Below are 26,468 nucleotides of genomic sequence, written 5' to 3' on the forward strand. Positions count from 1 at the left end.
TAATGCTTGTCATTGCAGAGTTGGTCAAATCTCCAACAACTTATATCTCAGCTAAACAAGTATAATAACTGATGAGGCAAAGCATGAGGGGAAAACATTATCTTCAATTATAGAAAAAAATTAGATATGTTTATATATAGTGCTAACTGGTAATAAAATATAATACATGCTAGGGAGATTTAGATTATATAAGTAAAAAACAAAATGACTTTGTGGTTATAGTTCATATAAACAGAAAGACAAAGACTGAAAATCTGCAGAGATTAAAAAAAGATGAGTGGATTTATGATTCTGGGAGAAAATGCCAGATGCTTTTAACCAAGCAGTTGTTTGTGAATTTAAAATCCATGGCACTCTGATAGTACAAGGAGCAGCTACTGGTCTCCAATTACAATTCAACTGTATTTGAACTTCAGATCCAAAGAACAAGAATGTCAGCAGAAGCATCAACTATAACACATTGAGACTTAATGGAAAATACAATTTATAAGTACGACTATACTCAAAGGGGAAGCATGTTTAAAAAGTAGAGCAAAATGTAAATTTCAAAGATAGGTTTAGCTGCAACCTCAGCTCTCCCAGACCTGTTTTGGAGACTGTACCAAAAACACTTGATCAAAAGCCTTCTATATTATGTATAAAAGATGCTTAATCCTAGACTGATTTACTTTTGACTCCCAATAAATGTGCACCTAAGGAATGCAAACAAATTACATATAATTCCAAACTAAAAATGATCACACAATTAAATATTCTGAAAAAACAATCATTGATAGGGAATTCCTATTCTCGTGTTAGATGAAAGCAGCAAAATGTGTTTTTAACCCATAAGCCAGCACACTGCATATAAAAGTCCTCTAGAAATGATTTGTCAAATGAAGACTGTGCACATAAATGCAGCCATATTTTAATTTGAGCTCACAAACGTACTGCAAAGATCAATAAAAATGAAAAAAAAGTTGTCATTTAAATGAGGCATCTCCATTATTACTGTGAATAAGTGGGCAATCAATTATCTACTAAGCATTTGTATACTAAAGAGAGAAGTGGTAGGGTTTTCATACTGGGTTTGATGGACACACTTCTTCCCTCCCTGGGACCACACTACTTTGTATCTTTGCGATACAGCTTCTGGTTAGTGGTAGTAACATGTAATCTGCCACTCTTCTCCTAGAGACGTGTCTTGAATGGCACTGCAGAGATGCTAAGCTATTATTTTAGAAATTTCTTTCAGAAGAGTAAAAGCCCAAAAGATGAAAACAGGCTATTCTCTTTTTTTAAAGTGAATTAACGTTCATCCTGGAAATCATAGATCAAGCTGAGCAACTTGCTACATGTGGAGTTACTGGAACAAACCATCAAGTACTCTATGATTACGCAGAGAATTATAAAATGCTGTATGGCAATCAACAAGGTTTTGTGAACAGTAAACCTTTCCAGAACAATTTAATTTACTTCTTTACTTTACTTTAATTTACTTTCTTTACTTTACTTTACTTTTCTTTTTTTTTTTTTGCGGTACACAGGCTTCTCACTGTTGTGGCCTCTGCCGTTGCGGAGCACAGGCTCTGGACGCGCAGCCTCAGCGGCCATGGCTCACGGGCCCAGCCGCTCCGCGGTATGTGGGATCTTCCCGGACCGGGGCATGAACCCGTGTCCCCTGCATCGGCAGGCGGACTCAACCACTGCGCCACCAGGGAAGCCCTAATTTACTTCTTGAGGCTAAGACACTAGGTAGGCACGGGGGTTGCAACTGAAATATCATCAAAAATCAGACTAAAAAAAAATCAGGCTCATGGACAGTAAGGAAAATAAATCAGTAACTAACATATTGTGCTCAACTAGACTGTCACATCTGAAGGTTAATTTAAGTAAAAGTAATTTTTCTTGATTGATGAATATGTCTATTTGCTGAATCTGACTTCATGGCATGGTTTAATTAAAGTAACTTTTCTTTTTCTTTTTTTTCTTGGCTCTGCCGTGTAGCTTGCAGGATCTTCGTTTCCAAACCAGCGATTGACCCCGGGCCCAGGCAGTGAAAGCATCGAGTCGTAACCACTGGACAGTCAGGTAAGTTCCTAAAGTAACTTTTCTTATCTGGTTTGATAGGCACATATCATATGCTATGCCAGGTGCGATGCTAAGCATTTAATATATATTATTTAATTCTCACAACAAACCTTAAAAACAAGAATTATCTCTGTTTATAAATGAGGATTGGAACCTACATCATGTAATCAGTATTACTGGTCTTAATGACTATTCTATTCTGCTTCTCACAATCAGTTACATTAAGGAGATCATGCTGTCCATATTTTCCACATGCTTCTCTCCCTGCTTGGAGCAATTTGTCCTCTATGGCTCAGTCTTCCTTCTCCTGCAGGAAGGACTTAGGGGGTTCTGTCTCATGCTCCTGTAATAGTTTTTACTTTCATCCATTCACACGTGTTTCTCCCCATTAGACTAAAAGATTCTAAAGGGCATAGTTCACATCTCACTCATTGTTGAATTCCCATAGCCCAGAAGAGTGCCAGATGAGTAACAGGTGTTCCATAAATGTTTGTTGAATGACTGAGTGACTGTTGAAGACTTATGGAAATGTAAAGGGTAAACAAAACACAGTAATTACTTTTTTGTTTTCCTCCTCATTTTGTACACGTGTTAGCTATTAATTATGAAGGCTTACTATGGAACTTTCTATGTTTTTAGCAGAAAAGAGACAGGTAAGAGAGAGAGCAGACATTGCTCTGTTGTTGGAGAAATAAATCCTCACTGTTACTTTATCATATGGGTTCTGATTACGGTTCTGAGAAGTGCAGGGATACAAGGGGGTGACTGGGACAGCCCTCATCTCTCCAACTGTCTCATGCTGATGTGACTCTGTGATGGGCCCTCATGTTCCCCAGACACGGCAGATTCTGACCCCAGAAGTGGCTCCCCAGCCAAGACAGCAAGGCAGAAAGACCAGGGAGGTCCGTCAGAGACAGAGAGAGTCCTTAGATCCAACCACAGTGGAAACCTTGACGTTGATGAGATGATTCACTTGAGGACACAGTGAGCTGCTTTTATTAACAGGGTTACTGGAAAGCCAAGTGCACATCTCAGTTTATGCAAGCACTCTACTTAAGGAATTGAGGGTTTAATTCCAATAATACAGAGGGAAAAAATGAGTAGAAAACCACTGCCCGATTCCCTTCTGCTTGGAAACTAGTAAGACTCCTCTGAAGATCTGCAGGTTTATCCTTTAATCAGGAGGAAAGGGGACCCCTTGAAGATGCCCACGGGGGTGTAGGGGAGTGGAAAGGGAAAGAGATGTGGGAACTGGCACTTGGGAATGCCTTTTCTGTGGGGTTTGGAAGGACACCCCAAGGGAAAAGAGGGACCACACTGTTTGCTGTCTTTTTCCTTTAGGATCTGAGCAAACCACACAACGCTTAAAAGATGTTACAGTTTTGTTTGCTCATTGCTTACAGAGAAGGACAGGTATTTTAAACTACGTGATAAAGGTAATCAGACAGGGCTATTTTTAAAAACATGGTCTTTGCAAAGTGAGGTTGCCATGGGAATTCCTTACAGTTGTTCAAAGCCAGGGTAATTACTTGAGAAAATCTTGCCTAACATGTGCTTTTGTGTTTCCACGTTGCTTAATCAAACAACTCCACCTCCACCCCACCTGGCTTTTGTTGTCAGGTTTTCCCCTTAACTTGTGATGTCCAGGTTCCTGGGGACTCAGTGTTTTCCTTGGCAAGAGAAAAGTGAGTCCCTCTAGTATAGAGGGTGTCAGAAGTTTCTTCCTGACAGGTAGTCGTTAAGAGAAAACTTTTATTTTATTGCTCCTTTGTTCACATTATGAGAATCACCAAAAGCCAGCCTCTCTTTTTCTTTTGATTTCTTACTACTCTTTGGGGAAAACAGCCTCTGTTTGCAGGGGGCCAGGAGAGTTTCTTCACGCAGAGTGAAGGACCTTGCTGTCCACTTGATAATGACTCGTATTTCCAAAGGCAACTGGGATGTAATAGAAATTTGCAAGTGCTTCCCGAAAAATACTTTATCAGGGGAGCTAACGGTGGTGTGGTCTCTGTTCAGGATTTTTCTCGTGTGTTTGTGTATTTTTGTTTTTAAGTGGCTTTGGGGTTTCTTAAGAAAAATGAAAAAGGCTTGCCATATTTAAAAATACAGATACCAGACTGCTTTCTCCTCGATTCCTACTTCCCTTAAATCCTTACCACTGAAATTCATTGAGTGGAATTCTCTGTTTTGGGTTTCCCTGGCCCAAAGCCCTCAAGGATGACAGATCATTAGTATTTATAAAGAACGCCAGGAGCTCAAGCTGGAAACGGGATGGTGAAAGGAACTGTTAAGTCTACTTTCCTAGCAGCCTGAGGAAAGTCAAAGCTTTAAGAATGGGTGGCGGCATGGTAAGTCATTTTTGCTGCTGCCCCAACAGGGTAGCTACTGCTGAGATGAAGAGAAACTATGTGCCCTATGTGCCCCTTTCCAGATGCTGAAGGCTGTAAAAAGATAAACAATATTGTTCTAACTGTAGTTTATCTACATATGGCCAATGAGCCTGACAGGGGATGAAGGGCAACTTAACCATGGCCGATCACCGTCCTTGTATAAGACCATGTATTGTGTGTTTGAATCAACTGACTTTATAGATGGGGGATGGCCCGCAGTCTCCAAGAAGTTCTAGTCCCTTTAGAGCTGAGGGACTTGGATCCCGCCCCCAGGCGGGTTCATTATATTTTAGGGGATTATGAGAGAGACAAGTGTAAGATTACAGAATAAAGCTATAATTGTTATCTTACTTTCAGTTAGTTAAAAATAACTGTTAAATGAGAATATAAAAAGAAGCCACAAACATAGAAGGATGAAAAGTCCCCTTAGACACACACCCCCCATCCCACTCACCTGCTAAGAACCTTTTTATTTATTTTTTCTCACCAATTTCAAAATATTCTGTTCAGGAAATGTAAGAGACATCATCTTTTCCCTTTTAGAGAGAAAATTAAATTTCACAGACTAAGATTTTAATTTTGTATTTCCAGTGGGATATCGTTACTCGGGATTTAAAAACACAAGTTGTGGATTTGCCGTGTTGGGCATCCATGATATCGACTCTTGGCACTCTTCCTGGAGAGGGCTGGGTGCAACCTGAGCCCAGACTGGGGCTTCACTGCACACCCTCTGGCTTAAAGTTCTGCCTTTGAAATAAATTTAGAAAATAAGCCATCTGTGTTCTCATGTGTAAAATGCAATTTCAGAATGATTGTCTGAAACCAGGCCATTATCCTCCCACTTGCTTATCCACTAACATAGAAACTTTTTGCTTCTATGCCTTGTGCACAGTATTGCACAAACATAACTATGGGGAAGGGACATGACAAGTTTAGTGACAATTCTTTTAGAAGAGTACAGTCTTCTGAAAGTCTTTAAGGAGAGGTAACAGTATTGCGTGCGTGTGCCCCTCTCCACACACATTTCATGATTTCTTCACTCAAACTTTAAAAGCAAAGGATGATCTCAGTTGAAATCAAATTAGTGGCCTGAAAGATTAAGCAGAACAAATATTTCAAAACACAGAAGAAAAAGAGAGATAACAATCATAAGAGAAAAGTAGGGGGAAAAAAGGAGCAGATGGAAAAGTAATAATTGAACAAATAATAAATGAAAATTTCTTATATTCTTAGTTGGCAAACTGAAAAGACTCCCCAGTTTGGGCAGTTCTGATGATAAAAGACATACAAAGTATATCCTGGTAAAGTTTTTGCACTCCAAGGAGATGTAGAAAGTCTTACAAGCTTCCCAAGAGAAACCAGAAAACCAACCAACTACCAAAGAAAAACCGAATTACTTTCACATGGAAAAAAAAAATGACATTGGCATCAGACTTGTCATCTACAATCTTGGAATCTCTAAAACAGAGGAATAACATCTGTAGATAACTGAAAGAAAAGAAATAAATGAAAATTCTTGAGTGAGAAGAGACACACTACAAAGGAAATCATTATCATCATAATTGAGAAGAAAATCACTTAACTACAGCAGAGAAACAAGGAATCGGGGAGTGATAAAGGGCAGAAGTTCATTTCATTTGGGGAGGAGATGGGAGAAAAGGAGGAGGAGAGGAATAAGTAAGGTCCTTTGCAAGGGTAATCTTTGGAGAATGGGGAGAAACAGAATCTTGGAGAATGAAGGAGCTGCTATTTTATTCTCACATGATAATAGAGAAATATGTATTTGATGATAAGCCATAGAAAAAAGGTGGCAACAATTTAAAGGATTAAAATAGAAACTAGGACTTTCAAAGAGAAATACTCGCAAGTGAATTAGATGCTTTTGCAAACAAACTCTAATGTGTAATCTCTTTCACAAACTCTGCTATTGATCTTTCATTTTCTAACTGTGGAATCTGGGGAAAAAAAATTCCCTATCTACTTTTCAAATGATAAAGACATAGGTAAATCAGAACATGAATAAGATAATGTGCCTAGAGATAATTCCTGCCACAGGCCTTAGTAAACTCAATAAATGACAGTTATTTGGACTAATTTTAGAGAAACTTGGCTCTGGTTAGTCTCCCTGGCATAATAACTGGAATAAGTAAGGTCTCCTGCAGAAAGTAATGTACAGGCCACCATTAAACCTGGGCTGAACTTGAGAGCTCAGAGCCCTTCCTTCTGCACTTGAGAAAATGCAGGTTTGGGGAGGCTTTTGATCTACTGGAAGTCACCTGGCTGCCACATGGCAGGGCTCAAAAGCTAACCTGTAGAAATGCAAATTTTAAATTAACAAATTTACAAATGTTAGGTTTAGTAATTTCTCCAACCACCAAAATTATTTTTTTCATTATTCTCCTGAGACATTAGATTTCAGGACCCCACCCAGTTACGCGGTTCTTTTCTCTAACACACAGGCTGAAGAAAAATCTGGTTATTTGAGACAGTGATTCTTACTTTTTGGTCAATGTACTTGTCCTCAATCGCAGACCGTTTGGAGTGATCACAGGATGAGGAAGAGGTAGATGGAAGGCTTCGTAAGAGGCAGCAGGTGTCCTGTTGCTGGCGATCAATAAACTGCTTCATGAAACTTTCCCTTTGCAAAAGAAGTACACATTATGTCAAGCATTATTAATGAAATGGAGCAAGGGATGGCATTTTGCAATGATGCATTTGCCCAAGCTAAGATAAAGCAGGGACAAAAGTTCACAGAAAATAGGACATGTCACACCAAGAGGTGTTTAGATTTAACTACACATATAATTTGCAAAATGGTGAATTCAGAGAAAAATTCCTGAATCTTCAGTTATTCCTGTTTTAAAAAACTCACGTCCCTGAAATTACTTTTAAGCAACAATATTCAGTAATTAATGGTATCTTTTGACTCCTATTGTGGTAATAAGATACTTTTTTTCCCCTCTAAGACTTGGAGGAATTAGTTCATCTCTCTGAACTTTCATTTATCATAAGAATCTTTTTAGAGATAATTTTACATTTAAAGACTCAAAATAACTCATAAGAAACTTACTTCATCTGATCTTTAAAGCATGGGGAGAATTCAGATAACATCTTTCCAATAATCACTAATCTTGAATCTAATTTACGGCTCTTTTATATATGTCATATTTTTCACATTAAAAAATTTTTTTAATCAGAATTGCAAATGTATTTTGATTTGAATTTTAAATATTATGGCACCACATCCAGTCTCATGCTTTTATAACCTCCCCATAGAATTGTTTTAAAACTAGTTACATAAAAAACGTCATTTTTGATATTATTCTGGTTCTACTTGTAATTTTTGAGCTATAACTGGAAGAATTTCCTTTAATTATTAAAAATAAGCATTTTGAAGCATCTTCAATGCAATTGTTTAACTTGAGGGCAAAGTGGTAGAAAATCATATTAGTATGAGTGCAAAATGCCATGGTTCTTCTTTTAAAAAATGGAAGACAAATTATATTGCACCCAGACGTGGCATTCTAAACAAACGCTGTCACAGTAGTCTGGAAACCTGGCCAGTGGCAGTTTCTCCATTTCCTTGAAAATAAAAGGGCCTCAGAGGCAATTTTATCCTTACATGGCTGAGGGTCAGAGGCCAATGTCTACGTGCATCTTTGTAAGCTGGACCACCTGTGCCAGTTACCTGTGAAGTCAAATCCCCGAGGGGCCATCTCAGGGCGAAGCAGCGGTCAGCAGCCTTCTTGCCCAGGCTAACACACTTGACTCTGCTCTGGATGTATTGCTTAAAGGGGTCAACGGTTTTAAAACAGAGGAAGACAGAGTAGCAGTATGGATAATAACTTCAAAATAGAAAGACACCACACCCACATGAGTTTGAAAGGGCTGAATCAGATTTAAGATGAATGTTTTACGGTGTATTTGAGATATACAATTAAAGAAATACTTTAATACCTGATTTTAGGAACTGTAAAATCTGAAGGAAGCTTTGAGATTTTCACCATTTGTGGTCTGTTTGGAAATTTTTCAAAGATTCGAAGTCGCAAAGGGAGCTTTTCTTTGGTGTCTGCGTTTGCTTCACTTTGCTTTAACTAAAGAAAAGAATAGAAAGAAGGGGGGAATCTTTAGTAATATAAGTCACAGTCTATCAGAATTTTTGAATCAAAGGAACAATGAGTTATTACATGAAGAAACGGTAGATGGCAGTAAAGCCCTACCAAGTATATCTTGGTCTCCTGCCTTACTCTGAGTGTTCAAAGTCTGAGCACAGGGAAAACAAAAAGAAAACTAAACAAAAAACTAAACCAGAAAAAAAAAATTAGAAGAAAAATGTATGTTATTCCCAAACATAATCCCCTTTCCATACGAAACATATATTTTTTTTATCATTGACTGACTTATTATCACTAACATATTTAAACACCAAAATGTTTTATAAATATGTGTGTTAGAATTAGAAATCAAAAGAATGAAAAAAGAAATGAAAATCCTAAGTGGTGATATTTGAAAGGGGGAAAATGTCAAAGAAATCGATCATTTAGCCTAGCAGATTCATGAAAGAATAGCTCAAAGAGAAACACCACATTTGGTACATAAAGCAAAAGTTCTCTATGTAGTTGTAAAGATGCTTGGGAATTATTCAATTACGTGCCATGAAATATCTGGGAATTGACAAGCAAATGGTTTCATTATTTATCTGTTTGTTTATTTCTATAAGTTTGTTTTTATATTTTTACAGTTTAGGTTTCACAGAAGCTGAGGCTTTACATCACAAATGCTGAGCTAAGAGGTCAAAGAGTACTTTAGTTCAGGCAGTCTTTCTTTGTGGGGTTATGGAAGCACGTTTCAAAAGGTACCAGCTTCTTACCCCCTATGGGGTATATGCTTTTTTTTTTTTTTTGAAAAATATTGGATATATATTTCTTGATTTATAAAAAGTGTTCACAAACTAATTTTGGAAAAGACAAATTCACAAAATTATACAACTGCTTCAAAATTAATGAAAAGATGCTCAAACACGAATACTTATAGGTACTATAAACACACAAATAAAATTATTACTTTTGCATATCAGACTATCAAAAGTTAAAAAATGTGAGGTTATGGGGAAATGGGAATTTTTGTTAATATAAAATGGTACAACTTTTTCAGAAGGCAATGTGATAATATGCTTTAAAATGTTAAAGATGTGTCTACTTTGATCCAGCAATATCATTTTTGAGACTTTATCTTAAGGAAATATTTGAACAAATGGGCAAAGACATAAATACATGGCAGGGACTTCACTGGCAGTCCAGTGGTTAAGACTTTGCCTTCCAAAGCAGGCGGTATGGGTTCGATCCTTGGTCAGGGAGCTAAGATCCCACATGTCTCGTGGCCAAAAAACCAAAACATAAAAACAAAAGCAATATTGTAACAAATTCAATAAAGACTTTAAAAATGGTCCACATAAAAAAAATCTTAAAAAAAAAAAAGTACATGGCAGTTCAATGCTACTCTGTCAGTAATATTGAAAAAATTAGAAATAAACTAATAAACTAAACACTTATCCCCAGTAAGGACTGGCAAAATAAATTATGGTACATTCATGCAAAAAGACTCTATGAAGCTCTTATAATGGATGACATAGATCTATAAATCTTAAATCTTATAAATCTTATAATCTGTGTGTGTGTATATGTGTCCTTAAAAAGTAGATAATATAAAAGAGTACAATTATGAGACCTCATCATTTATATATAACAAATCTGGAAGGATATATTCCAACTGGTAATAGTGGTTATTTCTAGGGGTAAAGAAGCAGAATTATGAAATTAGTTTTCTCTGGTTTGCTCAAATTACTTAAAATTAACATATATTAGCATATATTATAAGAATACATATTAAAGATATTTCCACAGCATTAGTTCCATGATTACCTCGTTAGTTATCGGAAAGTTGCAATTTACAGAGATGATACATATCTTTAAAGACTTACTTGAGGCATAAAGTACATTAGCTTATTTTATTAAAATAATATTTTAAAATATTAAAATAACCAATGTTATTTTAGTTAAAAACAAAACTTTAAATATTTATTATTCTTGGAACTGGTCAACGCATTTCTATTACAGTATGACAAAATATCCCCTAAATATCATGACAAGGGGGTAGATGCTTTTACTTTATTTTGTTAAATTAATTTTTATTGGAGTAGAGCTGTTTTACAACATTGTGTTAGTTTCTGCTGTACAGCAAAGTGAATCAGTTATACGTAAACATATATCTCCTCTTTTTCGGATTTCCTTCCCATTTAGATCACCATAGAGCACTGAGTAGAGTTCCCTGTGCTATACAGTCTGTTCTCATTAGTTATCTATTTTATACATTGTAGTGTATACATGTCAACCCCAATCTCCCAATTCATCCCCCCTCTTCCCTCCCGCCCGGTATCCATACATTTGTTCTCTACATCTGTGTCTCTATTTCTTATGCTTTTACTTTATAATGACAATCTGTCCTGGATTTGTGGAAAGGTGAGCATGAGAGGCCAAGGAAGCTTTTATAATGAGAAGAGAGGTGGCAGCTCTTCCCTCCTACCATGTGGGATATTCAAAATGGCCAGAGAGAACGCAAGCATTTTGGGGGAACATCCCAAGTTCAATACAACATATGGCTCAGTTGTCCAACTGGTTGTGAGCCCATAGTGAGATTCTACGTCCTGATTCCTAGTTCAGGAAACTTGCCTTTTTTTCTTACTCCACTACAGAAACTGTTCTTCCATTTTGGTTTTATATAATATGAACATTTACCTTAGCCATTTGTATATCTTATATAGCTTTGTGAGTCATCTTTGACTTTCTGTCTTTGGTGGTATCTCATTTAGGGAAGGGGCCACCATTGTTCACCACCTTCCTCCCCTCTCCCCCTGAGAGGAACACTGACCACAGCGCATTCTCAATAATTTGATGGTTATGATGACAACAGTGCTAAAGAATTAGCTCCCAAAGGCACAGAACAAAAACTGTGAGCATTTCCAGGAGATGTAGGCAATTAGAAAAATGGCTCCACATATAAAGAGATTCATGAGGAAGAGACTTCTTTTCCAAAAGTTTATTGCCACAACTAGTAGAAAAATATTTGTAGTGGTAAGTAGAGCACACAGGGGGGAAAAAAAAGCAGTTAATATGTTGTCAGACCAAACAGAAAGGCAATTATAAAGGGCCAAAGACAGGCTGAGAAGACAGAGCATAAATAAAGTATTTAATTCATGCGTCTGCTGACTCATTTATTGATACACCGATGCAGTCACTTATAAATCAAATCCCACAGGCCAGGACTTAGCAGGTTCTGTGCTAGGTTCTGGGGATATAAAAATAACTGAGGCACAGTATTTGCCCTCACGGAACCCACATTATAATGGATAGTTATATAAACAGATAATGACAATAAAATGTAATAGCTATTCTAGCTGAGATATAAACAAAGTGATGTGAACACAAGGTGAATAGCAAAGAGAGAAATTAGAAAAAAAAAGGAGGAGGAGGTGCCGCTTCTCCTTCCAGAGACTTCTTGGGCAGTGGAATTGCTACACATGATTATATGAGTCAACACTGGGGCTGTAGGCCTGCCGGGACTGGTATGTATATTTTATGAGAATTAAATGTCTTCAAAGAGACACAAGGGCAGATGGTATATTGATCAGGACAATGCCATCCAAACAAAAACACGGAGCTCTTTCCTAAAAACTGCTCAGGTGGCCCATTCTCTGGATCCCCACCGTGCTTCCCTGGTCAGAGACATCCCCTGGCTCATACCCTCCCTCCCACGGTCTCGTCATCTGGTTTGGCTCCTTCAAATCTATCCCGCATCTGGGTCAGAGTAATCTCCTCACTTTTTGGCTTAAACCCTTCAGTGGGGGTCCACTGCTCCTGAACAAAACCATCAACCTTTAGGTTGTAACACCCAATTCTGTGTTACCTGTTCCTACCTGTCCAGCCTCACCTGGCCCTGTGCCCACACCATGTTCCAGTCATGCCCGCCTCTTTCAGTTCTTCGCAAGTGTCCAGGCCTCTGCCCCAGAGCCTTTGTTGCCCAGGTCCCTCTGCTGGGAGCTCCTCTCCTCCCCTTTCTCTCTTGTTCTTCATGAACTTCCACTTGCTTTTCTGATTTCAGTTCCACCAGAAATGCCTCCGAGAAGCTTCCTCTCATCAACAAGGTCTTCCTCTCACAAGCTCACAGCATATTGGGCTGAACCAAATGAAGTCGCCATGTTCGTGTAGGTCAAAGCAGTCAAAACGGGCAATTTCTTATGGTTCAACCTAACACTCACTGTACTACGTTCCTAGGACTGTTGTTAACAAATCATTATAAGATCAGTAGCTTAAAACACAAAAATTGATTCTCTTGGTGTTCTAGAGGCCAGAAGTGCTAAATCAGGGTACCAGCAACGCCACGTTCTCTCTGAAAGCGCTAGGGAAAAAATCCTTCCTTCACTCTTCCCAGCTTCTCACCAGTCTTTGTTGTTCCTTGGTCTCTGTCATTGCTTAGCCCTCTTCCCTGTGTGTTTCTCTGTCTCTCTATCTGAATCTCCCTCTCTTTTCTCTTACAAAGACACCAATCATTGAAATTAGGGCTTGCCCTAAAGCAATATGATCTTAACTGATGACATTTGCGAAAATCTAATTTCCAAATAAGGTCCCATTCTGAGGTTTCTGGTAGACATCGATTTTGGGGGCACACTATGAAACCCACTACATAGAGCATTATTTGAACTTATAGTGTATGACCTGAAACTCTATATCTGTTCTTCCTGAGACTGTAAACTCTTGGAGCACAGGGATCGTGTGGGAATTTTTCACTATTCCGTATCCGGGGCCTGTCACAATATTTGACACAAAGTAAGTTAAACAAATATTTGTGGAATAAGTAATTAGATAGATCAGATGGCAGAACTAAACTCTCCAGCAGATAACTGGGAAATAAAAGAAAGGATTTTAGGTATATTCTAAAGGATGGAGAGACAAGCAGAAAATATCTTTCCCAGTTGAATAAATTTGTTGGTGTGAAATATCGGTGTCCCTAGATTCACAGAATAGAATAAAATTATACTCTGTGACATTTAACCTGAACGTATGTCTGCCACTGATGAACAGATAAATGTTTAGAATAAGTTTACACGTAATATTTTGTAACATTTAATCAACTATCCTAGAACATAATGTTTAACAGGTGTAGGTTACCAGTATTAAAAAATAATCCCCATGCCTATATGTTTTTAAAATGGAACTCATCTCATTCTAACTTGTATTAGAGTTATACTCCCCAAAGCTTGTAAGCTCCTTAAGGGCAAGATTCCACTTTTAATTTACTTTTATCGCACCTTTTAGAGAGTAGAAATATAATAACTGTTTGTGACTAAATGGATCTGAACTCAGCATGAGTTGATCATTGCACCTTAAAACTGCAAAGAGCAGGTGAGAAGCTCTTTCGATGGCTCAGAAGGTTCTTCAGGATCCTGCAAGCCATCCTCTTGACTATCAGGCATTGCTGCCCCGTAAATGTGCCCAATGGGGTAATTAAAATAGAGAAAGGTGAGTGGCCGCTGGAATGGCAGATACGTCCACTTTCACTGCTGAGGCACTGACGCGAATCTTCTACCTGAGGGAAGGGGCCTCTTTCCGAACACCAGCGCTCTTTCGGTTGTTCCCAGATAAGCAGCATCAATGAGGGATGAACATACACACACTCATCGGCTGGGCAAATCCTCTCCTGGGTGTATATCTCCTGGACACGTGTGCACGCCCAGCACAACTACACCCTCCCAAGCCCACAGCAGTGCTACCTGTACGAGTCCCAAACTTAAACTCTTCAAGTGCCCATCAGCCCCTGACTGGAAGAGCAAATTGTGGTCCATTGAAACATCTGAGTCAACGAACAACATCCAAGCACAAAACTTGGGTGAATTTCCCAATAGAACAGTGAGTAAAGGAAGCCAGACAAGACAAAAGAGCACAGACTGAATGATTCCATTTATATCAAGTTAAAACACAGACAGCACTAGCCTATCTGCTTGGTCCCAGGAGAGTGTTTACCCTGGGGTGAGGGGGACGCATGATGACTGGACAGGTGTACGGGGAGGGGCTTCTAAGGTACAGTCAATATTTCTTGAGCTGGGCACTGGGGGGGGGGGGGGTTCAGTTTGTAAAAATTCAGCAAAATGCCTCTTTCTATAAGTATATTATAGTTTAGTAAAAAGTTTTCTTCTTTTTTTAAGGGCAGATGATGCATTTGAGCACAATCACTTAATTCTTACTTCACTGCTATTAACCTCCATAACCTTCACCATTGCTTCTTCCCCAGCCCATGATCATGACTGAGCTACAAAAAGAGAAGAAAAGAAGCAAGTGCAAGATGGGATTAGAGAGTGTGTGTGTCGAGGGGCTGAGCAGTGGAAGGGGATCAGGAAGCCAGGATAAACAGAAGTACTTCATGGTATTTTGAAGCCACTATAAAGTTTCTTTAATATGTGATAAAATGGTATTCTAGCTTTTATCCAAATTCTTTCCCCTTCTGCATGTAAGCACAGATTTTCCAAGATTAAATTTACTTTGATGCAAGTGAGGGAATAACATGGATTATACTGGATATACTGGATAATAATTTAAGATCATTATACTGTATCACAAAAGCTGACCTACTAACATATAGTAATTGTAATCGTAAATTTCCACTTAAAACTTATTTCAAAGGTTATGATTCTTGAATGGAAGAAAAGTAGCACAGAGAATCCCAAGATTTTATTCTCTTTATTGAAAAACCTAATGTAAAGAACAGTCCGAAGGAAGGAGGAGGCTTCAACTGAGCGTGAAGTCTGGCTGTAGCATATAGATCAGATGATAGCTTTGCAACTGACTCACATGGTTTAAAAAAAAAAATTTGCAAAAAGCAAATTAGAATCAAAGGAAAAAATTTCAAACCTTGAGCTTTAAAAAATATAAATCATCTCAGCTCAGTGCTATTCTATGGCTCAGCATCTGTCTTGCTGAGATATCATTACACATTGGGTGGCTGAAAGGCTTTTCCTTTACTTGTGCTTCTCAAGAGAGTTGGGAGTAATTGGTCTGCACGACACACACCCCGTTCTGCCTCATTGCTTAAATCTGCCATATTTCAGCCTGGGCTTTCTGCTGTTAAAATATTCAAGCATTATTCAGTTTCAGTTCCGTTCTGAATGCTGCAACAAATAACTGAATTGAAGGATTACCTTAAATAAATTTTTTGGGTAATTTTTGATGTGATTTTCTAAAAGAAAACAATTTAAAAAGCATTCAGACTTGGGAAAGATTCTCATTTTAAAATCTAGTCCATTCTGGCTTGGAAAATGTGCAGAGATCTGTGGGTTAATGTAACTGAAGAGTGGTTTTTGACTCTTCCACATATGAAAAAGGACCACATTCCGTTTAACCCGGAGAAGGGAGTTCCTCAGTGTTATCTGAGTCAATTAAGGCTGAATTCTCTTTGCTTCTTTTGGTTTTTTGTTTTTAGTTTTTTTGTCTGCGTTTGGTCTTCGTTGCTGCATGCGGGGGCTACTCTTCGTTGCCGTGTGCGGGCTTCTCACTGCAGTGGCTTCTCTAGTTGCGGAGCACAGGCTCTAGGAGCGTGGGCTTCAGTAGTTGTGGTACGCAGGCTCAGTAGTTGTGGCGCACGGGCTTAGTTGCTCCGTGGCATGTGGGATCTTCCTGGACCAGGGATCTAACCTGTGTCCCCTGCATTAGCAGGCAGATTCTTAACCACTGTGCCACCAGGGAAGTCCCATATCTTTGCTTCTTTACATAATGGCTTTTGCTGGTTTTTCTAGATCTGTACATGACTCAGTAATTCAGAATGGAGACTTTCTAAAGCATAAGCTACTATTTTTCAAGGAAGTTTCTCTTGCTATTTTGCACCTGTGATTCTACAACCCGAGCTGCAGATGACCTATCTGGAGTAATGATCAAACATGCTGGTTTTTATTAATATCTCTATGTTACTATAAAACCTTGACATACAAATATGTACAAGGGATACTTCTCACTAGCCTATTGAATCCAATAAAGAGTTTCTTGGAGGGGAGAACCTTTCCTTTTTCCTCTGTGCAAATGTCCCTTAGCTACATAATTGCATGTGAGACAGCAATACTGTGCACTTTAAAAATGTTTCCTTTAAAAAGTGTTGAAGTCGTCAGGTCATTAGTTAAGGTCAGTGTCAGGCTGTTAGTTAGGGTCAGGGTCAGGGCAGTAGGGCCAAAAAGGAGAAAAAAAGTGTTTAAGTCACTGTTTTTTCCTTCTTTTACAAAAATCTTCAATAAACCCTGTACCTTCCAACTTCAAATTGGAGTTTTCTGGATGTAAATTGGAGGGCTCATTTCTTGGTTTGCATCTGGGCCATAAAAGCTACATTTATTTGTGACAGCTGGCACCCCAAAATGTTCAAGGTAATTTCATAACTTCAGCTGATCAGTGGCATTTCCTCTTCCACCTCTCTCAAGAAATCAGAGCTGTTACTCATTCCCCCTTACAGCCTGACCCCAAAGAAAGTGGGGAGAGGAGGTGTTCTTGGAGGAGGTGGGAATTAAGTGGCTGTTCTTTGCCTCCTGGTTTGGGAGGCCAGCAGCACAGATGCATTTACACCATCTTATGACACCCCTAAGCTGTACAGGCAATGTTCACTTTCATGCTCTTGTTACAACACTGAACCTAAGACCTTACAGGTTTTCAATGTCCTGCAGAAGGTTCTTTGGGCAGTAATGTAGGTACTATCTGCAACAAACCTAAGCTAGCAGAAAATGTTAACAAGACAGTAAAAGAAAGAAAACTATTAAAAAACCAGAATACCAAATGATGTTGAACGGTTGTTTTTCTTTACATTATTGTCCCTTAAAATCCCACTAATGGAATGAACGGTTTCCTTGAGATAGTAGTAATGAATACAGTTTGCTTTTGCATGTTTTTTCCTCTAGGTCCAAACACCTCTATTTTACATCGTATCTGTCTTGCGTTATTCAACCGAGACACAGTTGTTTCCATTAGGGAATTTACTGAGTCATAGAAACATTTTTTTCTTTTTTTGCGGTACGCAGGCCTCTCACTGTTGTGGCCTCTCCCATTGCGGAGCACAGGCTCCGGACGTGCAGGCTCAGTGGCCATGGCTCACGGGCCCAGCTGCTCCGCGGCATGTGGGATCTTCCCGGACCGGGGCACGAACCCGTGTCCCCTGCATCGACAGGCGGCCTCTCAACCACTGCGCCACCAGGGAAGCCCCTACTTCTGCAATTTTGCACCTGCTATTTCTTTTATATGGAATGCATTTTCCCACCTTCCTAATAAAATTTGATTCATTATTTTTAGACATATCTTCTCGACCTGGCTCCAACCTGAGTTAAGCACGTCTTCCCCCAGGCTCCCTGGGTCTTCGACCCTAGTGCTCAGGGCTTTGCACTATAACTCCTTAATTCTGTGTATCTCTCCCCTACTAAGCTGACAATTTTTAATTAAGGGCGGGACTCTCTGTGGCCCCATGCCTCACTGTATATTTTTACACAAGAGACAAGGATAACACAATGGTGACGAGATGAAGAACAAAAAAAGGTAGCATCAAGGGTGTCCCACAAACAGGCTGAAGTGACCGATTTGTGGTATTTCTCATCACTTGGTTACCCTTTCCTTAGGCTCTTTACAACGTGCAATCAGCCATATGAACCAGCACAAATGACTTCCAATTTCAGATGAATTGTGTTACTAAGATGAAGAGAAATGACAAGCCACATCAGATTTTCTATCAGAAACAAAACCATAAAAAACCATTTTGTTCCTGATGAAGTCTATGCTTCCAACTTTATAAGATTAAAAGAAAAATCGTAACTGACTATAAATTCTATACAACATATCTATGGTATAAAGCTTCACAAACATATGAGTCTTTGAACAGGGCAACAGAGCAGCCAATTTATGTCTCTATATAGTGTTATTAGAGTTTACCATAGAAAATTCTTAGCCTGTTTAAAAAAAAAAAAACAACCTCTTTATTTTGAAATAATTTTAAATGTACATAATAGTTGCAAAGATAGTACAGAGAGTTCCTGTACACCCTTGACCCAGCTTTTTCTTATGTTAGTATCTTACATAACCATAGGACATTGATCAAAACCAAAAAATTAACCTTGGCCAAATACTTTGAACCAAAATGCAGAACTGGTTAGGAATTCCCCAGATTTTGCAGGAATGTCTTTTTTTCTGTTTCAGAATCCCTCCAGGATTATACTTAAGTCTCATCTTGTGTTTTACCTGCCTCAACTCTAGAATCAGTCATTTCTCCAAAGAATATTGATTTGTTTTATTGGAGAATGGTTTTTAGAAACGAAAATTTTAGGACTGGGTTTTCTTGATGTTACTGGCATGTCACTGCTTCTAGCCTCGCCCAGAGGAAAGACCTAGGAAATATATGTATGTATATGAGCCCTTGTATACACACATATCTATATTTAGTATCTACTTACTGTGTTTGTATCTTATGTAACCATAGAGCTGTATATATGTATCCACCCTTGTATCCATGTATCTATCTACGTGTATCTATGTCTGTATATCTACTGATGTATCTATGTATCTATATATCTATTTATGCATCTATGTATCTATCTATCTTACAATAACTGAGTTCATACTGATACTCCTATTCCAATTGCCAGAGGGTTCATTCTGGCATCTTCCCTTTGCTTATCTGTAACTTCTTTCTCTGACTGTGTGAAATCTGGCTCTCATTATCTCCGTAAGTTTATTTGTTCCACCTTAGTTTACGGATAACTAGTGTCAGTGATGGTATTTACTATAAAGTAAATCCCACACTTTAAATCGGAGGTTTGGAAGACACATATTTTGTACTGGAGTCTTCACATTGGGGTCTTGAACTCCCACCCATGCTCTGTCCTCTTAAGTAGTTCCTTCTCAGGCAACCATCATGCACTTTCCAAGTATCATTCCTGAGTATGCCTGTGGTAGATTGTACAGTTGTTCAATTTTGCATACTTTGAGGGCAAAGGGCTTATTAGATGCACTATGAAAATTCACATTAACATATTTTATGCAAAACAACATGGAAATAGGGATAACATCAAATAACATACATATACATTTCTCATTTCTTAGTAACAATCTAAGTCATTCTTTTAATATCAGAGTAAAAAATACTCAATCGTCATATGGCTGTGAGTGAGGATGCCAGCCATACCCTGTCTCCCACTGTGACTCTTACTGAGCAACGGTAGCGGGTAGAATGTAAGGAAAGGCCGACAATGAAACCATCAACCTTCAGTTATGAATAAAGAAAAAGACTGGTTGCCCTTCTTAGATAAGTTCCATAGCTTTCTGGCCACCTTTGGTTATAAAAACATCAGTCCAGGGCAATCCAGTCTCATATGTGATTCAAGCCTTGCTCCCCTACCCCACCCCAGCCCCACAAGTATGACTTCCTTTCTAGAACTGGGAAGGGGACCTGGTCTCTTCTTTCACATCTCCTTCTTTGGGGTCTAGCTCCTCCAGAGCAGAGGCCAGGGTGGAGAGTTAGGAGAAGAAAGGACTGTCTTAGGAAACCAACCACATTTCAGGGGAGCCCACTTTGTGGTTTGGTCTGGATCTACCCATCAGTTCAAAGCTGATGGCTTTCTGTATGGCTGACCAGCATTGAGAGGCAGAGATACAAAATTCCAGCCTAAAAGGAATGATGTTGACTAGCTGGACCAATCAGATTCTTCTCCCATTGGGAGGCTGAACTTGAGACAGAAAAAGTGTTGATTATTTGTAACAGAACAAACATTTACATGGGACAAAAACAAAGATGGATTATGTGTGTTTCCCTAAGGCAAAGCACCAGCATCATTAAGCACTAGCATCATTATTTTCCCTTAAGGCTGCGGTATCTCCTTTCCCCCCACCCTATACAATCTCATCCAGATTTGCAACTTCCACTAGTACAGAGCACGTCACTAGGACTGAAGAATCAAAGAGGGCAGACATTTCTGTCTGTTGTTTTTCCTGACTTACCCCTTGGGCCTAGAACACTGCCTGGCACATGGCAGGCACTGGATAAACAACTGAGAATGATAGGAACGTCCATATTTGTATCTCTAGCCAGCCAGCCCTTGCTCCTAGACTCTAAACCTACACATGCAACCAAGTATTAGGTGTCTCTGCTGAGTCTCAAACCCATCACAAACTCAACATATCCAAGACCGAGTGATGATCTTTTCCCACAAATAAAGTTCTGTGCTAATGTTTCCCGGTTCTGTGAATGGTATCATCATCCATCCAAGGAGATGAACCTGAAACCAGGAGTCATCCTTGAGACTCTCATTTATGTCCTTAAATCTAAACATTCACCAAGTCCCTGCTGATTTCGCTTCCCAAACAGCTCTCCCATTCACACTGCCTCCCATCGTAAAAGCCTGCAGTGGCTTCCTATTGTTCTGGGGGCAAAGGGAAAAGTTCTTTTTTTCTTGGCCATGCCACGTGGCATGTGGGACCTTAGTTCCCTGACCAGGGATTGAACCCGCACCCCTGCATTGGAAGTGTAGACTCTTAACCACTGGACCGCCAGGGAAGTCCCCAAGGGAAAAGTTCTTGGCATGTTTCTCAAGGTGCTGCATGGTCTATGCCCCACTTACTTTTCTATACTCACCTTACACCACTTTTTTCTGGGGTCATGCTGAACATGTTTCTTTCTCTCTGGAATGCTCTCCCCTCCCTTTCCCTATCAACACCCCCCATGAAGTTCACGGCTGCCCCTCCTTCAAAACTCAGCCCAAGTGTCTCTTTCTCCTTCGTCACTTCCCTGACCCCCATCTGGGTCAAGGTCTTCTAACTCCTCACTCAAATGCCGTTCTTTTCTGCAGAAAGTTCATCTCACATTATAAATATTTATTCACTGCTCTGATTATTTGACTGATGTCCCACTCCTCCATTAGACCCTAAGCTCCATGAGAGCAGAAAATTTAACTGTTTATTCTTATCTCCTTAATGCCTGGCCCAGTGTTTTGCACACAGTAGGGACTCAAAGATTGAAGGAATTGAATGAACAAGCAGATAGCAGAAACGTTTTGGGTGGAATAGACAAGTACGTGGGCTTCTCAGAACAAAGAACAGATGGGCTGCTGAAACCTGAGTCCCAAAGGAATCAAAGCAATGGCAACACCTCATGTTGCGTGTATGGGCACACGGAGGACAAAATTCACTACCTCACTCCTGAAACATGTCTAAACGCAGCTACCAAAGAGCCTGTTTGCAATTCAGTGACTGCAAGACACTGCAGAAAACTGAAAACCAATTGTCACGTTTTTTTCTTAGAACCATAACCATCTAGTTTCCCATTGCCTGTGAAAGGATCTGAGAAAAAATAGCGCTGTTGGTGTTTAAAATTTTTGTTCTCGTGATTAAAGAAAGCAAAGTGAGATAGTGTCTCCATGGCTGGGCAGGGGTCTGAGGACCAGGTATGCTGAAGAGTAACCCTCTTGCCTGGTTTGTACACATTTTCCCTCCAAACCTCACTTAAAAAAAAAAAAATCGTAATAATGTCAAGAGCCATCTGATTTTGTAAGAATGCCTTTCTCATTAAAGATACTTCAGAATTTAAGAGAAAAAAAAATTGAGAGGTTATCTTGTAGAGTGCTGTGATAAACTGTAATAAAAGTAATTCTGAATTAGCACAATTGACACAGCCGACAACTCATCAATGTAAACTTGAACAGTCTTAGGCCCGTCATTTTATGTTTGTTCAATGTCAAGAGAGACTTGAGCTGCCTTATTAACCGTCCTGAGTGCCAGGGGATGAGGCAAAGAGCAAGGTTTCTGAAAACAACAGCCTCTAAAAGTGATCTGGTTTGGGTCAATCACACGTAGAATGAAATTTTGGAAGGGCTTAAAGAAACCCTTCTTCCAAGAAAGTCACAAATTTATAACATTTATTATTATGGGACTTGTTTGATTAAGGGCAAAAGGAACTCAGTCCATCTGTTGAGAAAGCTGTTCTTGGTTGGTGAAAGCTGCCCACCATCCTGAGAGCACCCACTATCTTCAGCTCTGTTACTTCCTGGCGGCCAAGAGCGGTCCTTTGTTTTTGAGGCCAGGGGGTGTATTAGTTTCCAAGGGCTGCTGTAACATAGTACCCAAAACTGGTGGCTTGAAACGGCAGAAATTTACTATCTCAGTTTTGGAGGCTGAAAATCCCAAATCAAAGTGTCTATGGGCTTGGTTCCTTCTGGAGGTTCTGAGGGAGGGTCTGTTTCAAGACTTTCTCCTAGTTTCTGGTGACAGTCCACACCCCAGGTGTTCCTTAGCTTGTACATGCATCGCTCTAGTCTCTGTCTCTGTGTGTCTCTCTTCTCCTTTTTGTATAAGGACACCAGTCATATTGGATTAGGGACCACCCTAATGACCTCACCTTAACTTGATTTCAACTGCAAATACCCTATTTTTAAATAAGGTCACATTCACAGGTACTGGGAGTTAGGGCTTCAGTATCTCTTTTTGAGGGACACAATTCAACCCGTAATAGGAAGACATCAATTCTAACAGGTACCTGGTCTGTTTTGTTTTGACTTCCCGGATCCTTGACTAGTACCTGTTTAACTCCAAAATTCCAGTTGGCTGCTCACCATTTTTGCATTGACTTCTAGATTTCTAGGCTGCTGTCTTTTTTTTTTTTTCTTTTTCTTTTTAAAATTGAGGTATAGGTGATTTATAATATTATGTAAGTTTCCGTATATAACACAGTGATTCACGAGTTTTAAAGGTTATACTCCATTTTTATAGGTATTATAAAATATTGGCCATATTCCCTGTGCTGTACAATGTATCCCTGTAGCTTATTTATTTTATACACGGTAGTCTGTACCCCCATCTTATCTGACCCTCCCCACTCTAGGCTGTTTTCTTATGCTGATAATTGATATCCTCAAATTTTTAGCTTCTGTTGTGACCTATTAGCTTGAACCCTGATCTGAATAGTTCTCAGTCTTAGCTACTTCATCTCTTTAAACAGATCTTATTGTTGTTTACGTCTTAATGTGGCATAAGAATTTATTTTTTAAAAGAAGTCTAACAATGAAGCTCTATCAGAAATAGCAGATCAAGTGCTATATGAGTTTTGAGATTTCAGTTATGTTAAATTATGGGTAATAATATGTAAACTGACAACTAAAGAGTCATCTCTGACCAAAAGATTGAGAGAGTGGCTTCAAGTGCAGTTGGGTTACATCAAAGGCTTTGAGTAAAATGCTGCGCATTCCAACTCAGCCACTGATGATTTATAGCTTCTTTGGGGTATCGATCCTTGGCCCCTGGGCAGCTGAGTTTTTCCCGGAGCAGCAGAAATCCTAGTGTTGGATGCCTCCAGCTGCATGTGATTCCCAGCTGTTGTACAAATGTCACTCTCTGTGCAAACCGCAATGGGAAAAAAAAACGGTTGGGTAGCACTGTAGTAAATGATGTTACTACATAGCTATAAAAATTAAGAATCAGTCCGTAACCAGGTGGTCTGCCTGGAAACTTAGAGCATGAGAAGTCTGAGAGGAAAAGGTTAACAGTTCGTCTTTACTTTCTTAGCTGTCATCACTCCTCACCTTCTGCAACCCAGCTTCTGCACCATCAGAATCCCTAAGCCTGCTCTCACCACCTTACCAATATGGTGACCAATTTTTTATCAAAATTAAAAAAAAAAAACTGTGGTCAGAAACGCATAACATCACATTTACCATCTTAGTCATTTTTAAGGGTACAGTTCAGTAGCATTAAGTACATCCATATTGTTGTGCAAAAGGTCTCAAACCTTTTCATCTTTTAAAACTAAAAATCTATAGCCATTGAACAACAACTCCTCTTTGCCCCTTTCAACCCTCACTCTATTTTCTGTTTCTATGAATTTGATTACGTTAGATACCTCATATAAATGGAATCGTACAGCATTTATCATTTTGTCACTGGCTTATTTCACTGAGCATAATGTCCTCAAGGTTCATCCATGTTGTTGCATGTCAGAATGAATAATATTCTACTTTATGTATATACCACATTCTCTTTAGTCATTCATCTGTCAATGGACATTTTGGTCGCTTCCACCTCTTGGCTATTGTGAGTAACGCTGCAATGAGATCCTACTTTCAATTCTTTTGGATATATACCCAGAAGTGGTATTGCTGGATCATTTCTATTTTTAATTTTTTGAGGAACCTCATGCTGTTTTCCATAGCGGCTGCACCATTTTACACCACCAACAAGTGCACAAGTCTTCCAGTTTCTCCATATCCTCTCCAAGCCATGAACACAGAGTGTCTTTTCATTTATTTGTGTCTTCTGTAATTTCTTTCCGCAATGTTTTGTAGTTTTCAGGGCAGAAATCTTACACTTCCTTGGTTATGTTTTTTCCTAAGTATTTTATTTTTTCTGATGCTATTGTAATTAGGATTGTTTGCTATGGTGACCACCTTTGACCTCTCTGAAGTCTTTGAGATTGTGAACCACAGCCTTGTTCTTGATGACACACACGTTCTACTCTTTCCTTCTACCTTTTGGGCTTCTCATTCCCATTTCGGGCTCTTTCTCATTGTCTCACTGGATTCATTTGCTGTTCCTCAGGGAACCATTCTTCCCTTGGTAAACTCATGATTCTAAAGGCTTAAGTTACCACCTGCATGTTAATTTTTGCTTCTCTCCAATATCTGTCTCAGCCCCGATACTCTGCCTAAGTTTTAACCCTTACATCTATCCACAGACATTTGTCTCATAGATATTTCCCAGGCATCTCTTGGAAAATATGACCCCCCCACTCCCCAAAATAAAACAAACAAACCAACTCCAAAATTCTTCCTTCTTCTGCATCCTCTGCCTTGGCACATCTGGGGCAATCTAGAAACCTGGGTGATGCTCTTGTCTCCAACCTTTGCTCATCTTACATCTGACGGGTCACCAGATCCTACCCTCTGCATTCCCTCTTCTGTACGTCACCACTCCTTCACGTTCCCTCATCTCTATTTCCTTTAGTTGAGACTGCAATCACCATCTGCTTCAGGGATTGGCTCTCCTATCTTCAGTCTAGGTGCCCTTCAATTCATTCTCTGAACTGAAGAATGTAGGGGAAAAAAGAATGAAATTTTGCCATCTGCAGCAACAAGGATGGACTTGGAGGATATTATGCTAAGTGAAATAAGTCAGACAAAGAAAGACAAATAATGCATGGTATCACTTATATGTGGAATCTAAAAACTACAGCAAACTAGTGAATATAACAAAAAAGAAGCAGACTCACAGACATAGAGAACAAACCAGTGGTTACCAATGAGGAGAGGGAAGGGGGAAGGGCAATTTAGGGGTAGAGGATTAAGAGGTACAAACTATTATCTAAAAAATGAATAAGATACAAGGATATATTGTACAACATGGGGAATATAGCCAATATTTTATAATAACTATAAATGGAGTATAACCTTTAAAAACTGAATCACTATATTGTACGCCTATAACTTATAATATTGTACAGTAACTAAACTTTGATTAAAAAAAAAATAGAACATAGGGGAGATTATGTCGCTCTTGGCTTAAATGCCCGCAGGGTAATATCTAGTGGCTTAGCATTGCTCATGGCATTTCCTCTGCTGGTCCCTGCTTGTTTGTCCAGCTCACCATTTTCTCCCTTGCTCTATACTTGAGTCACAGTGAACTCCTAGTGGCCTCCAAAAAGCCACTATGCTTTTTCTTGCCTAAAGAAAAAGTTTGCTGTTCTCTTGGTCTCAAGCATGCTTCTTTACACTGCCTTCTTCTAACTTCCTTCACCTAGATGGGAATTACAGATTTTAGTCTGTGCCACACTTGGGAGAAAACATATCTAATTTCATCATCTGTTATGTGCGTCTCCTTTGTGCTCCACAGTTTGTAGTATCTGTTTAGTTGTCACTTTCTGCCACCAGTTCATAAGCTATTTGAAGGCAGGAACAATATCTTG

The 26,468-nt window shown here is 39.2% G+C and overlaps 1 protein-coding gene across 1 annotated transcript in view; it reads right to left on the reverse strand.

Annotated features, from left to right (window-relative positions):
• NALCN (sodium leak channel, non-selective) overlaps positions 1–26,468 on the reverse strand; it is a 279,376-nt gene that overhangs the window by 74,635 nt on the left and 178,273 nt on the right. The window contains exons 15-16 of the mRNA XM_033843681.2: positions 8,418–8,554; positions 6,960–7,098 (exon numbers count right to left, since the gene is read on the reverse strand). Coding sequence (XP_033699572.1) covers positions 6,960–7,098; positions 8,418–8,554 — 276 coding nt within the window. The remainder of the gene's footprint in view (positions 1–6,959; positions 7,099–8,417; positions 8,555–26,468) is intronic.

The sequence above is a fragment of the Tursiops truncatus genome, chromosome 18 (genome assembly GCF_011762595.2).
Source record: "Tursiops truncatus isolate mTurTru1 chromosome 18, mTurTru1.mat.Y, whole genome shotgun sequence".
Classification (NCBI taxonomy): Eukaryota; Metazoa; Chordata; class Mammalia; order Artiodactyla; family Delphinidae; genus Tursiops; species Tursiops truncatus.